Raw genomic sequence first — 14,189 nt, 5'->3', positions numbered from 1 at the left:
TGCTGTCTGGATATGTTTTGACAGTCACACACACACACGACAGTTCTATCCAAACAAAACGCGTTGTGATCTTCACGCGCAACACTTTTCACTTATATACTTTTTATCTGTTTTAGGGTTGTTGTTTTTTTTTATTTCTAGCGATTTACTTACCTGTCCTATACTTTTCACTCTGATCGTTTATTGTATTGTTTGTCGTTGTAACTTTCTGACACACCACCTTACTGGACATCTGTTGAATAAAAAAAGAAAACCTCGTAGCTTATCGGATATCTCCAGTCTAAATAAAGATTCTGAGTTTGGATTGTCATTATTATGCTGCCGCGCCAACCCCCGTGCTCTGGTAGCGGTGGCGAGATGTTAATTTCCTCGCCTGGTATGCAGGAGGTTGTGGGTTCGATCCCAACCCTAATGCCTGTATATTTAACGTTTCCATGTTCTCCCCCCTTGGTTGCGTTTAAGAGTATTTGGCGGCTATAAATTTCTCACATGATAAGCCACTTCGAAAAGAAACAAATTCTGTATAGCTCGGCGAGCATTCCCTGGCAAAATCAAGATAGCTTCATCTTGTGTTTCTCCCGCCCGCCCAGACGTACATCGTTCCGTCGGCGGCGATCTTCCGCGCCGAGGACGGCGGGAGCGATGCGGCGGCGATGCTCAACAACATGCGCATGTACGGCACGGCCTTCCTCGCCTTCATGGCCGTAGTGGTGTTCGTGGGGGTCAAGTACGTCAACAAGTTCGCCATGCTCTTCCTCGCGTGCGTCATCCTCTCCATCCTGGCCATCTACGCCGGGGCCGTCAAGACGGCCTGGAGTCCGCCGCACTTCCCGTGAGTCGCAACCTTCCCGCTTCACCGGCCCGAGCTGACCGGCGTGGTGCCGCTTGGGCAACTCAACCCCACATCACCCCCCAACCGCGGGCCGCGCGGCGCGTGGGAGGGCGTCTTCCGGCAGTGCTTTGAGACCAATGTTCTTGGTTTGCGAGGCCCGCGGGCCGCTGGCGGTGGCCTTTAGTGCGGGCTCCTGACGTGCGGACGCTGGCAGTGCACAAATGCGAAAGCACCCCATCATGCTGTCAGAGCCGGTGGCTTCAAATGCGCGGCGGCCCTCACACTGATGATGTCTTATCGGCGAAAGTGGCCACCCACTCTCAAAATTGGCGACGTGCGGTGGAATTGATAATCGCAAGGGCTTTGCCGTCCCTCACGGTGTGGACACTGGGGCCACGTGAAGAGTTCCCAGCGGTTGTTGTGTGCGTCGTTCTGTAACACACGGGGTTGCATTGCTCTGCGGGAGAATGGATTAATCATCTCTTGGCGTGAACACCGATGGCACAAGCGGGGGGGTAAATTAGTGGGAAGAGACAAACAAAAAAAATATTAAATAAAGTTGCGTGATGATTGCCTCGCATCACTCACTCACTCACTCACACCGCCAGTGTTAAATTAGCACCAGCAGCACCAGCACCACGAATATCGACATCACTATGAACACGAACGGCATCAGCACTCCACTTCCACTGCGGGCATCAGCACCACCTTCAAGACCAACACTGCCGCCAACACCGCTGCCATCAGCGCCACGAACACCATCGCCAACACCAACCCCACAAACGTTGTCACCGCCGTCAAACACCGAGATCGTCAGGTGCCGCTCCCTTTTGCTCACCGGGTTTCTCCTTTTCGCGTCCAAGATTAAGCGAGCCGAATAGAGGTCAACCTAGTTGGAGCAACGTCTCCCGCGCCGCCCTAAACGCCGCCCGGCTGCCTCGCTTAAAGGATATTCCTTTGACAGGATCTGCATGCTTGGGAACCGCACCCTGTCGGGGAAAGACTTCGACGTCTGCGCCAAGACGACGCTGCAGGAGAACGACACGCTTGTCGCGACCAAGCTGTGGAGCTTGTTCTGCGACTCGACCTTCCTCAACGCCTCCTGCGACGAGTACTTCGACCTCAACAACGTCACCGAGGTGCCGGGCATCCCAGGCATGTCCAGCGGAGCCATCCTCGGTAAGCCACCTGCCTCCAGGGTGGACACGCACCTGCCAATTAGCGCGGCCGGCTACGTAAGGTTGCGTAGTAAGTTCAACGCAGCACGGACAAAGATCCCCCGTATAGCATTAACAGGCCGTTGGGGCAAGTGCCGTTAGTGGGCACCCAAGTTAGCGAGCTCCTAAGAAGTTCACCGCACACGGACACACATAACGCACGCGGATGCTTTTTTTCAAGCCGGAAGTTCTCATCGTTCTTTGATAGCGTTGTCGATGCAGCATTTTCAAAACAAATGGAATAACGCCACCAATCCCAAAAAAAAATCGTTACGGTTTTAATCACGCCGCTCTCACACTGGGTGCCTGAAAAGGTTTAGAAACATCGCTCGAACGTATTCACAAGGCTGGTGGACAGGCTGCGTGATGGTGCATCTCAAAATAATTAAAATGTTTATTTTTGAGTACCGCTTTGCCAGTCTTTCCCAAATACTGTACAGATGTGGGCATTGGTAAGTCACGTGGTGAGTCCCAGAGCAACTGGTGCAGGGCCTTCGTAGTTTTTGACATAGCAGCGACACGGAACTCGGTGATGATTTCACTGCGTGTTTATTTCTGTCGTTGCTGGTGTTCAAGAAGAAAAATGTACATTAGGTTCGATCTTCCGCGAAGCTCATTGTCCACCCTAAACCACATCCGCACATAACACAGCATAATGCACAAGTGGAAAAATCTTCCAGAACAGACCGTACAACCTATAACGATGAAATGCCCGATCCACAATATTTATTTATACTGGAGGAATCCGATGAGCTATAAAGCTCTTTTTTATATATGTCCAGTAGGGGCGGGTAGGAAAGTAACAACAACAAACACATATACTTAGCTCTTTCGGTAAAGTCACGTTGAAGGGAAACAATAAAATAATAAAATATATATAAAACAATAAAAATTCTCACGACGTTTCGACCATAACACAAACAGTCATCATCAGGTGTGAAAAACCAACGGCAAGAAACATTTGAAAGAAGTGGCGGTTCGCATTTATTTATTTTTAAACGGTGTTTGTATTTATTTATAATAAAAAAACAACAAACACTACAAAAGCACAAGAGGAGTGTAAAGTATAGGAAAGGTAAATAAATCACTTAAAAAAATATACAAATAAAACTTAACTATTTTCATCTTATGATCATAGGGTTTTCCCCTTTTTTTTGGCAACAAAACTGAAACCTTTTTACGAGGATTCATGTCTGCATTAACCACAATACCTGCAGTCAAAATGCAAACAAAAAACACACTGATAATATATGATGCATTGTCCTTGAAACTGATTGGTCCACACCAGAGACAGCTTTCTTTAGAGCCTAGTCTCAATTGGTGCTAGACCAAAAGGCGTCATCTGGTCGAAAAAAAGTTCCAGTTTTCTTGCCAGAAAAAAGGGGAAAAACCCTATTATTATATTTCGGTACTGGCAAAGGAGGTCCAATGATGAAATATTTTCATCTTACCAGGTAAAGCCCACTGAGCTATTCGCTTAATCTTCAGAATCGTCATACCTACAAATAATAGCTCAACAAAGTGGCTTACCATGATGCAGTTATCTGGCTTGACCTCCTGAATGTTCAATTGCAGTTGTTTCTCTGCATCTACGTCAGCCATACGTACGTTGTATGTGTGTATGTTGAACTTCTTTCGCACCGTATGTAGCCAACCTTGGCTAATCGGAGGTGCGGGGGAGACGAAGTATTGTCACGAGAACAGTCGTGTCACTCGTCACGCTGTGGCTCGTGTGGAACGTGTGGAACAGTTACTCCGGCAAGGGAGACCTCGCAGAGAAGGTTGTGGTTGATGGTGGTTCTGATGGTGGTTGTGTTGATGGTGGTTGTGATGGGGATGATGGTGATGGGGAAAAGACGAAGAAGACGAAGAAGAAGAGGAAGAAGAGGAAGATGAAGAAGACGAAGAGGAGGAAGAAGACGAAGAAGAAGAAGATGAAGAAAAAGAAGAAGAAGACGAAGAGGAAGAGGAGGAAGAAGACGAAGAAGAAGAAAAATAATAGTCGTCACGCGAAGAGTGATGTCGCTCGTTGCGCTGTGTCTGCCAGAGAACGTGTGGAGCAGTTACTCCGGCAAGGGAGACCTTGCCGAGAAGGCCGGGGTGGAGGCCCTGGGCGGAGGGGAGTACCCGAGCCGCTCGCTCCCTTACGTGTTCGCCGACATCGCCACCTCCTTCACTGCCCTCGTCGGGATCTTCTTCCCGTCCGTGACCGGTTTGTCTTTTGTGCAGAGTTTGTCAACTTTGCCATCGACCGTCGTCGTTGCTGTTGTTGTTCTTCGTGCCAGCGTTTCCACCGTGTCATTGTAACAGTGACATTTTTACGACGTCTGCCATCATCATTATCATCATCATCATCGTCGTCATTTTAACATTGTTAATATTAATCGTTGGATCCTGGCGTGGTGTAATTGTTAGAAAACTTGAATTTCCATCCAGAGGTCGCCTGTTCCATTCCACCGGCACCGGCGCGTCGCTCGAAACGATGATGGCCAGAACCTTAAATCCCTCCGCCACTGTGTGATGGATTAAAGCGTGGACACTTTCGCTTCCTCAACACGATGTCCGCTCGGTGTGTAAGAGTAGGCCAACAATTACTTCTAGAGGGGTTCTCTCTTTAGTGGAGGCCCTTTCAGCAGCAGTGGCGTGAGCGAGCAACCGCAGGGTTGCACATCATTCTGAATCGTTAAATCGTTGCGGTGGCTTGCATTTGGTGTTGACACATCGTCTCCCTGTGTTACAGGCATCATGGCCGGCTCCAATCGCTCGGGGGATTTGAAGGATGCTCAGAAGTCCATTCCCATCGGGACCATAATGGCAATCGCCACCACCTCCACTGTGTGTATCCTCTCCGAAGCCAAAGGCGTTTCTCTATAAACACACGGTCCTGACCAGCATGTCGCGCCTGTCTGAGACCCACATGGGACCCAATTAGTGTTTTTTCGCAGGGAAGCCCACGTGTGTTCAACGCACCATTTGTATTCCGCGCAAGCGAGGTCACCTTAGGGTTCCTTGTCAGTGGAGTTCAGTGCAATGTAGACATGGGTGTGAACATGAGAGTTTAACAGTGAATGTGGTGCAACACATCATCGCATATAACACTGTCACGTAGCGGCCCTGACCAATTACCCACCCATAGCCAGTGCAGTACATACACATGGCGTAGTTGTCATTTTTTTATAGTTGTTCACATAGCCAAACTTTTCACTTCTCCTCCTATATATCAGTCCCCAGCAAGTCGGATATGCAATATTGTACCATACCTATATTATACAATGTGTATGTGGGACTTCTTTCGCACCGCACGTAGCCAACCATGCTGCTTGATGTAATTCGAGTAAAGCTTAAAATGCTGATGGGTCATTAAACAAAATATATACGTAGATGTTTAGAACATTTTCAAATCAATGAAGGCCTGCTATGTATTATGCATGTCCGTGTGTTCTCGACTGCTATGGGGGAGCAGTAGTGTAGCGGTTAGCGCGCTGTGCTATGAACCCGGCGACCGGAGTTCGATTCCCGCTCAGGGTCCTGGGCCTCCCCTAGGTCGACTCGGCCTCAAATGAGTACCTGGTGCGGTGTGTAAACATCGCCAATGGGGAGACAAAGGCGGCCGGGCGTGGTGCTGGCCACCCACCCCCTCGTGTGCTGTGCTTACCAGCACTTGCCTCAACAGTCTGTTAAAGGCTATCTGGGGTGTTTTGTCTTCGGTTTTTTTTTGTGCTGTGTATGCAAATGTTTAACTCTCTTTTGCATTATATCCTGCTGAGTGCAAATATTTGACCTTAGGATAATGCTAATTAGATTCCAGTGTGCAGGCTCTCATTATACATTCAAATGGAAATATTTATATTTTTCTGTGTAATTTCATAGAGAAATCTCAATATTGATTTCTGACTGGATTAGTATTTGCCTTGCTCGATCAAGAAACATCGACTCTCATCGATGATGCCCTCAATAGTGCTGTTGCTGGTCATTTGGTATTTTATGGGCCCTGTGCTCTGCAACCTTTGATTCGATATTTTTGTTACAATTACTTGGTTATTATTTGCACAAGCACGTTCAGCAAAAAAATTCAACACGTTGGTCAATAACACGGTGTCCTTGCATACGTCACAATCAGAATATTAATTTAGACTGGAGGAATCTGATGAGCTATAAAGCTCTTTTTCACAGATGTCCACCAGGGGCGGGTAAGAATGTGACAACACCAAACAGTACAAAAACATGATAGTAGCAAAGTACAGGAAAGGTAAATAAATCACCCAAACACAAACAAAACCCCTAAGCCAACCCCGTCCTTCCAGGCAAAGGTATTTTCTGAAACGTTACCTACGCTTTTCGCTTATTTTCAGGCCACACAATCTTACTGACGAATGTGTTTAATGTTTTTTGATTGAAAACAAAAAAAAAGTATCTTGAAAATGTTGCATTTATATTCTTGGTTCTTTCGGCAAAGTCACGGTCATCATGCTTGTGTTATAGTCGAAACGTCGTGAGAATTTTATTGTTTTATATATATTTTATTATTTTATTGTTTCCCTTCAACGTGACTTTACTGAAAGAACCAAGAATATGAATCACTGCAGTCACGAAAGTTTTGAATCAAAATTTAATGTTGCATTTGTAAAGAGGTCATTGAAATTCACGTTTATGATTATCGTGCTCAACTGCGATGTCTACGCCACACGCCGTTAAATTGTAGGCACGTAAAATTAATTATTAATTCATAGACTAAAGTCAATGCGTTCCTGATGTGTTCATCAAATCACGAATCCTTTTAATGTACGCGCAATTTATGTGCATATATTAAAATGTTTCTTGTGCACTGGAAGAATTTTAATTCATGAACACGCAGACTTGACCCATCTCAATGCATGCATAGTTCACGTGAACTACATGTGAATTTCTGGGAGCAGCGGAGGAGTGATTAGCGCGCTACATCATGAACCCAGCCCCCCCAAATTTCGACTCCTAGCCACGGCTGACACCGCGGTTCCTGAACCCCTCTTCACCGAACCACATTGACCAGCGTGGGTGAAATATGGTGAAGCAGCCTCAATGACTGACACAATGTGTCGGGAGGCCTAAATGACTGCACAATATATGTAAGCTAGCTGTACTACCTGGCTTCGCCCGGGACTTGGATTCACCACGCCCGGCCGCCTTTGCCTCCCCAGTGGCGATGTTCACACAGCAGAGCAGTTACTCGTTTGATGCTGAGTCAACCTAGGGGAGGACCAGGACCGGTAAAAGTAATCGTCAGCGGTGGTGGCCGTGAGCGGGAATCGAACTCGGTTCGCCGGGTTCGTAGCGCGGCGTAGCGCTAACCGCTACACTACAATGCGTTACGCTTCCACGTGCGCGGGTCACGTGACAGATTTGACGTCACAGCTCACTTGCCGTGCAAAAAAAATATGCATTATTGAGCCCCCCCCCCTCCCCCTAAAAAAAACAAAAGTGTATTTTTATAATTTTTGCATGGTGTACAGTCTGCAAAGTACCCACACGGCAAATTTCAAGTTTGTTGCATGTCGGGAAGTAGGCTAAACATTTTGAACAGACACACACAATCACAACTTTGCCTTTCATACATATGGAGATGTATCTATAGGCCAGTCACAGTAAGAACACAAATCATGAGCCACAGTTCAAACCGTTCAGTACAAACCAGACAAGCGTTGATGCTTGGAGTCAAAACGTCACCATTTCATTACATTTCCGGGCAGCTGAATTGTTACACGCCGATGAGACTAGCCGTACACTGGCTATAGTGTACTGATGATTCCTAACAGGGTGAAGTTGGTGTGCAGTTGTCTCGTCTCCTTGTTCTGCTGCTGTTGAAAAGAATGCGGCCACAATTTCGTTTTTCAGTCGGTGGCATGAAACAAGGGGCTTGTGTGTACGTGATACGCGTGGTACTGGGGATGCACACGTGACATGCAAGGCGTGATGGGGGAGGATCGATCGTATGGTCAAAACCGCACCTTTTTGCTGTCCGCAAATCACGTTTTGCGTTGTGTATTACTTTATTTTCTCTCCCGATGAGTATTTACTTTTTTTAATCGCCAAAAGTTAACGTTGGTTTCTTCTAGATTTGAGGTTTTCGTGACTGCGATGATTCATACTCTTTGGTTCTTTCGGTAAAGTCACGTGGGTAAAAATACACTAAAAATTAAATAAAAAATAAAAAAATATTTTTTTGGGATTAAGTTGGTTTCGTAGGCTTCCGCGACCAATGTTATCCATAATAGAGATTTTTGAGTTAGATTGCGTGAATATTAATTCTTCCCGAATTGTAAACGTGTTGTGGGTTTACTCTCCAACACACTAGTGTGCTGTACTAGCAACGATTTGGCATGTTTTGTTCACGTGACAAACCCTTATTAATTAATTGGCTGCTGTGTCGGGTGGTGGGCGGGTTTAATGAAACATTTTTTTTTTACGTAAATCTAACCAAAAACAGGTCCCTGCAGGGTGGGCTGGTAGGAACATTGGAATTTTGCGCAATTTTATTTTTACACCCCCAACAGCACGAGATTTCACTTCGTTAAAGTATTGAAAGGGGACGGACGGACGGACACATTAATCTATTGCAGGCTGGTACACTCAGTTTACAACTTCGTTCCTACCAGTAAAAAAACCTCTATTACAAATTGTCTTTTATAGCCTCTCAAATAGGTTTCGCAGTCCTTCACTGACACGCGTGTCTCAGATCTCACCAGCGTCATTCTGTTCGGAGCCTGCGTCGAGGGAGTCGTCTTAAGGGACAAGTAAGTAATTAAAATTGGTTTTTTTTTACATTCAGCTGTAGATTTTGTCTGCATTCAAAAATAAACGAGTACGTTTAACACGTAGGCTTTCGCGACCAATGTCCATAAAAGAGGTTTTTTTGGTGGTTAAATATATTTACACGCTCTAACCCAAATATAAACCTCTTATTGATAAATGAGTACGTAAAATGTTGCACTCTGTTGTGATGTTAATCTTTTTTTTTACCGTACAGAACCAAATTATGGTCTGGATGACTGCCTTAATCAAATACAAATATGAAGGTACTCCATTGTCAGTAGTATATGTACGTTGAAAAAATTATTATGACATCACAGCCTTTTTAAAGAATACAAAGAAAAAATAGTTCTTTTTGTTTAAAAATGAGCATTGTTAAAAGTAGGAAGTGGTCATGTTAATACTTTTTTTTTTATTTCACTTGGGATAAATATGTATGTTGAACTCACTGTACCTAGCCAACCGGGCTAATCGAAAGTGCGATAAAACCTTGGCAACTTGTTGTCGAGATGCCCCAAAGATTGAGATTAAGTCAGAGATCGGCAACCACACATTGTGCGCTTCCATGAACATGTTGGATACAAATTTTGATTTAAAGCTTTCGTGACTGCAATAAAATTCTCACGACGTTTCGACTGCAAACACAAGCAATCATCACTTTTTTCAAATTTTCTTGCTGTGGTTTTCACACCTTCGTCGTGAGAATTTTATTGTTTTATATTTTTATTATTTTATTGTTTCCCTTCTACGTGACTTTACCGAAAGAACCAATGATATGTAGGATACAGTTGACCTATTAACCACACGTTTCTGCCTGCAGTAGAAAATTAACGTCTGATAGATCCAAAGTGGACACATGGAACCAACTGAATTGCATTCATGAGATGCATTTCAGTTTGGGACTTTAGAACTCTCTGAGCCTCGGGTATTTACCATTAAGCCCCAAGAGTGCTGATTTTATTATGAATTAGTTTTTTGTTCAACAATTTTTTTTTTTAATGTGGTTTGACAAGCAATTTGTATTATTTAGCCTCATATTACGCACGTTTATCCAAGGATTGTTTCACTTGAGTCTCAAGTATCTTCTTTAGAAGGACCCTGCCAGGCTTTTGGGAGAGGCGGGTGATGTTGCTGCTGTGTCATTTTCAAGGAATTTTTCATCATTGGGATGTTTGGCCAATACCAATTCCGTTGGGTATTTTTTTAAGCTACGGAAGGAAACCAGACAGCCCGGAGGAAACCCATGCCGAACAGGGGGAGAGAACATTCCGGTTTGCCGAACAAATACGTCAAGAGGTCGCGCACAAAGCGCTTGCTTCAAATGAGCCGCGATACTTTTCGATTTAAAGCTTTCGTGACCGCAGGGATTCATATTCTTGGTTCTCTCGGTAAAGTCACCACCACGTAGATAGGGAAACAATAAAATAATAAAATTAGAACGTAATAAAATAAAATTCTCACGACGTTTCGGCCACAACGCAAGCGGTCACGAAAGCTTCAAATCGAAAAGTATTGTGGCTCATTTGAAGCAAGCAAATACGTTATGAGGTGTGCGACCTCATAACGTATTTGTTCGGCAACCGGAATGTTCTCTCCCCGTGTTCGGCATGGGTTTTCTCCGGGCCCTCTGGTTTTCTTCCATAGCCACGGTACCTCGCTGATCTCGTCAAGGAGAATAGACCATCATCACGCAAACTCCTGTCATCCTCGCAGCGGCGTTTGGGCTGGCCGTCGAACGAAAGGCGGTCGCTGCATCGCGCGCTTTCAGAAGCGTTTCTGCGGCCGTCTGGAACGCTCTTGCGACGTTAGGAAGTCACTGGAGCTACACTTAAATCTAGATTGAAAACTGATTTCTGTAGAATTTTTTGTCCTTCCCTCGCACCTCCAATTAGCACGGTTGGCTGCATATGGTGCTAAAAAAGTTCAGCACACACACACATACATAACTCGACGCGTGAGTGCACCCGAGTCAGGAATCAAACCCAGGGGCCCTTGCGGCGAGGCACACGCGTTACCGCTGCGCCCACCGTGCCACCATTTTGTTTTCCGCGTGATTCACAAAGCCGTGCGGCCGTTGGTGGCGCAGGTTTGGCGAGGCCGTGAAGGGGAACCTGGTGGTGGGCACCCTCGCCTGGCCGTCGCCGTGGGTCATCGTCATCGGATCGTTCTTCTCCACGTGCGGTGCGGGCCTCCAGAGCCTGACGGGGGCGCCCCGTCTGCTGCAGGCCATCGCTAAGGACAACATCATCCCCTTCCTGCAGGTGTTCATCGTCATGATGATTGCCGCCATCATGGCGGTCGTCGTCATCACAATTATCATTATCGTCGCGAGTATCGTAATTGTCAACGTTGTCAACGTCGTCAACGTCGTCATAGTCGTCAAAATGTGAGTATCATCATCGTTGTCAATACCATAATCCACATTGTCAGGATCGTCGCCAGTATTCTTGGTTCTTTCGGTAAAGTCACGTAGAAGGGAAACAATAAAATAATAATAAAAATATTAAACAATAAAAATTCTCACGACGTTTCGATTGCAACACAAGCAATCATCACAGGTTGCAGTCGAAACGTCGTGAGAATTTTTATTGTTTTATATTTTTATTATTTTATTGTTTCCCTTCTACGTGGTGACTTTCCCGAAAGAACCAAGAATATGAATCCCTGCAGTCACGAAAGCTTTAAATCAAAAATCGTCGCCAGTATCGTTATTGTTAACATCGTCAACGTCATCATCATCGTCAACACCGTCGTCGTGATTTTGGTATTGATGGCATTAGAGAATTTGCGAAACACGAGTAATCTGGCAGAGCCTGCGACCATCACACCTTCTCCATGGCTCCCTCGATCGCTCACCTGCTCCAGCGTCGTCTCTGAGCGTTATTCGTGAACAAAATCGTCCGATAGCTATTTTGAATAATTTCACAAACCCTTTAATTTGTTGCCATAGCGGGCGGTATACCGGATTGGGTGTGCCTGGTGCAGAAATATTTTATGGGTCACTGACCCAAAAATAAGAGCCTTAGTGGTCACCCATCCAAACACTGTGGCAGGCTCAAGTTTGCTCAGCTTCTGAGATCTGATAAGATCAGGTGCATGATTTGGTCATAGGTACTAAAACTATGAACTAAAACTAAACTAGTTTTATTTTACCAGGTAAGGCCCACTGAGCTATATAGCTCTATTTGAAAAAACGACCTGGCTACCACAAATGACAGCTCAACAAAATGGCTTATCATGATGTGCTAAGTTATCGCAACGAAATACTCTAAAACGCAGGTTTTTAAAAGTGGAGGGAAAAACCGGAGGAACCGGAGAAAAATCCATGCGACTACGGTGAGAAAAACTCCAAATATACAGGCGTTGGGGTCTAGTCAATCCCACAACCTCCTGTGTACCAGGCGAGGTAGTTAACATCTCACCACCGTGGCAACGTGTCTTGTTCCATACCCAACGTTATCCTATTGCCTTTTCCTATTCAGGTTTTCGGCCATGGCAAAGCCAATGGGGAGCCGACTTGGGCACTGCTGCTCACGGCTGGAATCGCCGAGCTCGGCATTCTCATCGCGTCGCTCGACATGGTGGCGCCCATCCTCTCCATGTACGGAGGCGGCAGTGGTTGTTTGTGTGTGCGTGTCGTGTCTGTGGGTGCGATCGTGTGTGTGTGAATGTGTCGGTGCGATCGGGTATGTGTGTGGGTGCGATTGGACATGTGTGTGTGTGTGGGAATTGGGTATGTGTGCGTGTGTTTGTGTGGGTGCGATTGGATTTGTGTGTGTGTGTGAGTGCGATTGGGGTATGTGTGTGGGTATGATTGGGTATGTGCGTTGTGTGTCTGTGCAAATTGGGTATGTGTGTGTGGGTGCGATCGGGTATATTGTGTGTTGTGTGTGCCTGTGATCGGGTGTGAAGAAGAGCCACTCCCTGTTGTTTGGCAGTCTCCTGCCCCGAGTAGAGGACTGTCCACTCCTCATGGTGGCAGGAGCCAGAGCTGGTCCACCCGACCTCCTGAATACCAGGAGGTCCGGTGGACCATCTTTCGGGAGCTGGACCGGCGGTACCGGTCCAGCTCCCGAAAGATGAGTGGCAGCCTCTCCTCCCCAGTGAGCGTTCAAACAACCCATAGTGGCATGGTCTCAGCTAGCTGATGAAAGTTGCAAGTGAGAATTTCATCATCGCTTGTGGCTTGGGGTGGCATCGTCCCCCACTCCTCCAGATGTCGAGGGGAAATGGGCGAGGTTTAGCGGCTCATTCAGCTGCAATGACTGCTTTAGGAGACCCTGGCTGACAGAGGAGGTGTTCAGGCTGGCTGAGAAAAAGCGACAGGCCCACTCTCATCGGCTACAGCATCCCACATTGGAGAATGAGGAGGCTTACCGCACCCTTCGCTCGGAGGTTCGGAGAGCCGTGAGACGCTGCAAGGATGGATGGTGGTCGCGAGTTGCTAAGGAGGTGGAGTCTGACTCAATGGCACGCGATCACAAATCGCTCTTTAATTCCATCAAAAAAGTAACCTGCAGCGCCATACCTATTACCATCATTAGGGGAAAGAACAGTGATCCAATCTCCGACCCCCAGGAACAGGTTTGCAGATTTGCTGAGCTTTTCTGAGGTCCTGGGGGAGGGGAAATCCCTCAGCCTGGAAAACATCGTGGCACAAAGTGGGGATGACCCTGCTGAGGCTGCAGTGTCTCAAATATTGGAAGAAGAAGTCACCCCCTGTGAGTGGCTGGCTGAGGTGCCATCTGTTGAGGAAGTACTGAAGGTGATCCGGAGTCTGAGATCAGGAACAGCACCGAGCAGAGATTATCTCCCAAGCGAAATGCTGAGGGAGGGTGGCGTTTGTGCACAGACTGCCCTATATGACATAACAGTCTGGACCTCTGGACGGGTTCAGCAGGATTGGAAGGATGCCCTGGTGGTCCCCCTCTTTAAGAAGGGGGACCGCACAGACTGTAACAACTACAGGGGCATCTCACTCCTCAGTGTGCCGGAAAAGGTCCTGGCAAGGATTATTCAAGATCGCCTTGGTCGGCACGCTGAGCAGAGGCTTGCAGAGCCCCATTGTGGTATCAGGAAAGGGCAGTCCTGCACAGATACCATATTTTCTGTCCTTATGCTACAGCAGAGGTGTAGGGAATTCCAACAAGACCTACATCTCTGCTTTATTGACCTGGTCAAGGCCTATGATAACATCAGGAGGCCTGGGCTCTGGGTTGTTCTTCGTGCTTTCGGAGTCCCTGACCCTCTGCTCACGATCATTAAGGATCTTCATGATGGTGAGCGGGCCCGGGTAAAACTACGTGGCCGGGAATTGGAGCCATTCCCTGTACACCTTGGGGTGCGAAATGGAT

At 46.7% G+C, this 14,189-nt stretch overlaps 1 protein-coding gene and 1 long non-coding RNA gene across 3 annotated transcripts in view; one reads left to right on the top strand and one right to left on the bottom strand.

Moving 5' to 3' along the window:
- LOC116952042 (solute carrier family 12 member 4-like) overlaps positions 1-14,189 on the top strand; it is a 68,275-nt gene that overhangs the window by 33,492 nt on the left and 20,594 nt on the right. For both annotated transcript variants that reach the window (XR_012946891.1, XM_032971046.2), the window contains exons 8-14: positions 591-832; positions 1,797-2,011; positions 4,097-4,261; positions 4,790-4,888; positions 8,762-8,819; positions 10,922-11,096; positions 12,318-12,436. Coding sequence is in view for 1 of the 2 variants with exons in the window: in XM_032971046.2 (XP_032826937.2) it covers positions 591-832; positions 1,797-2,011; positions 4,097-4,261; positions 4,790-4,888; positions 8,762-8,819; positions 10,922-11,096; positions 12,318-12,436 (1,073 nt within the window). In the remaining variant the exon portion in view is untranslated. The remainder of the gene's footprint in view (positions 1-590; positions 833-1,796; positions 2,012-4,096; positions 4,262-4,789; positions 4,889-8,761; positions 8,820-10,921; positions 11,097-12,317; positions 12,437-14,189) is intronic.
- LOC142930910 (uncharacterized) overlaps positions 1-14,189 on the bottom strand; it is a 559,094-nt gene that overhangs the window by 527,050 nt on the left and 17,855 nt on the right. The gene's annotated exons all lie outside the window — the stretch shown is intronic.

This window comes from Petromyzon marinus, chromosome 45 (assembly GCF_048934315.1).
Source record: "Petromyzon marinus isolate PM22_M1 ecotype Great Lakes invasive population chromosome 45, UKy_Petmar_22M1.pri1.0, whole genome shotgun sequence".
NCBI lineage: Eukaryota > Metazoa > Chordata > Hyperoartia > Petromyzontiformes > Petromyzontidae > Petromyzon > Petromyzon marinus.
The sequence above is the reverse complement of the archived record's forward strand: the minus strand, read 5'-3'. Positions and strand labels throughout refer to the sequence as shown.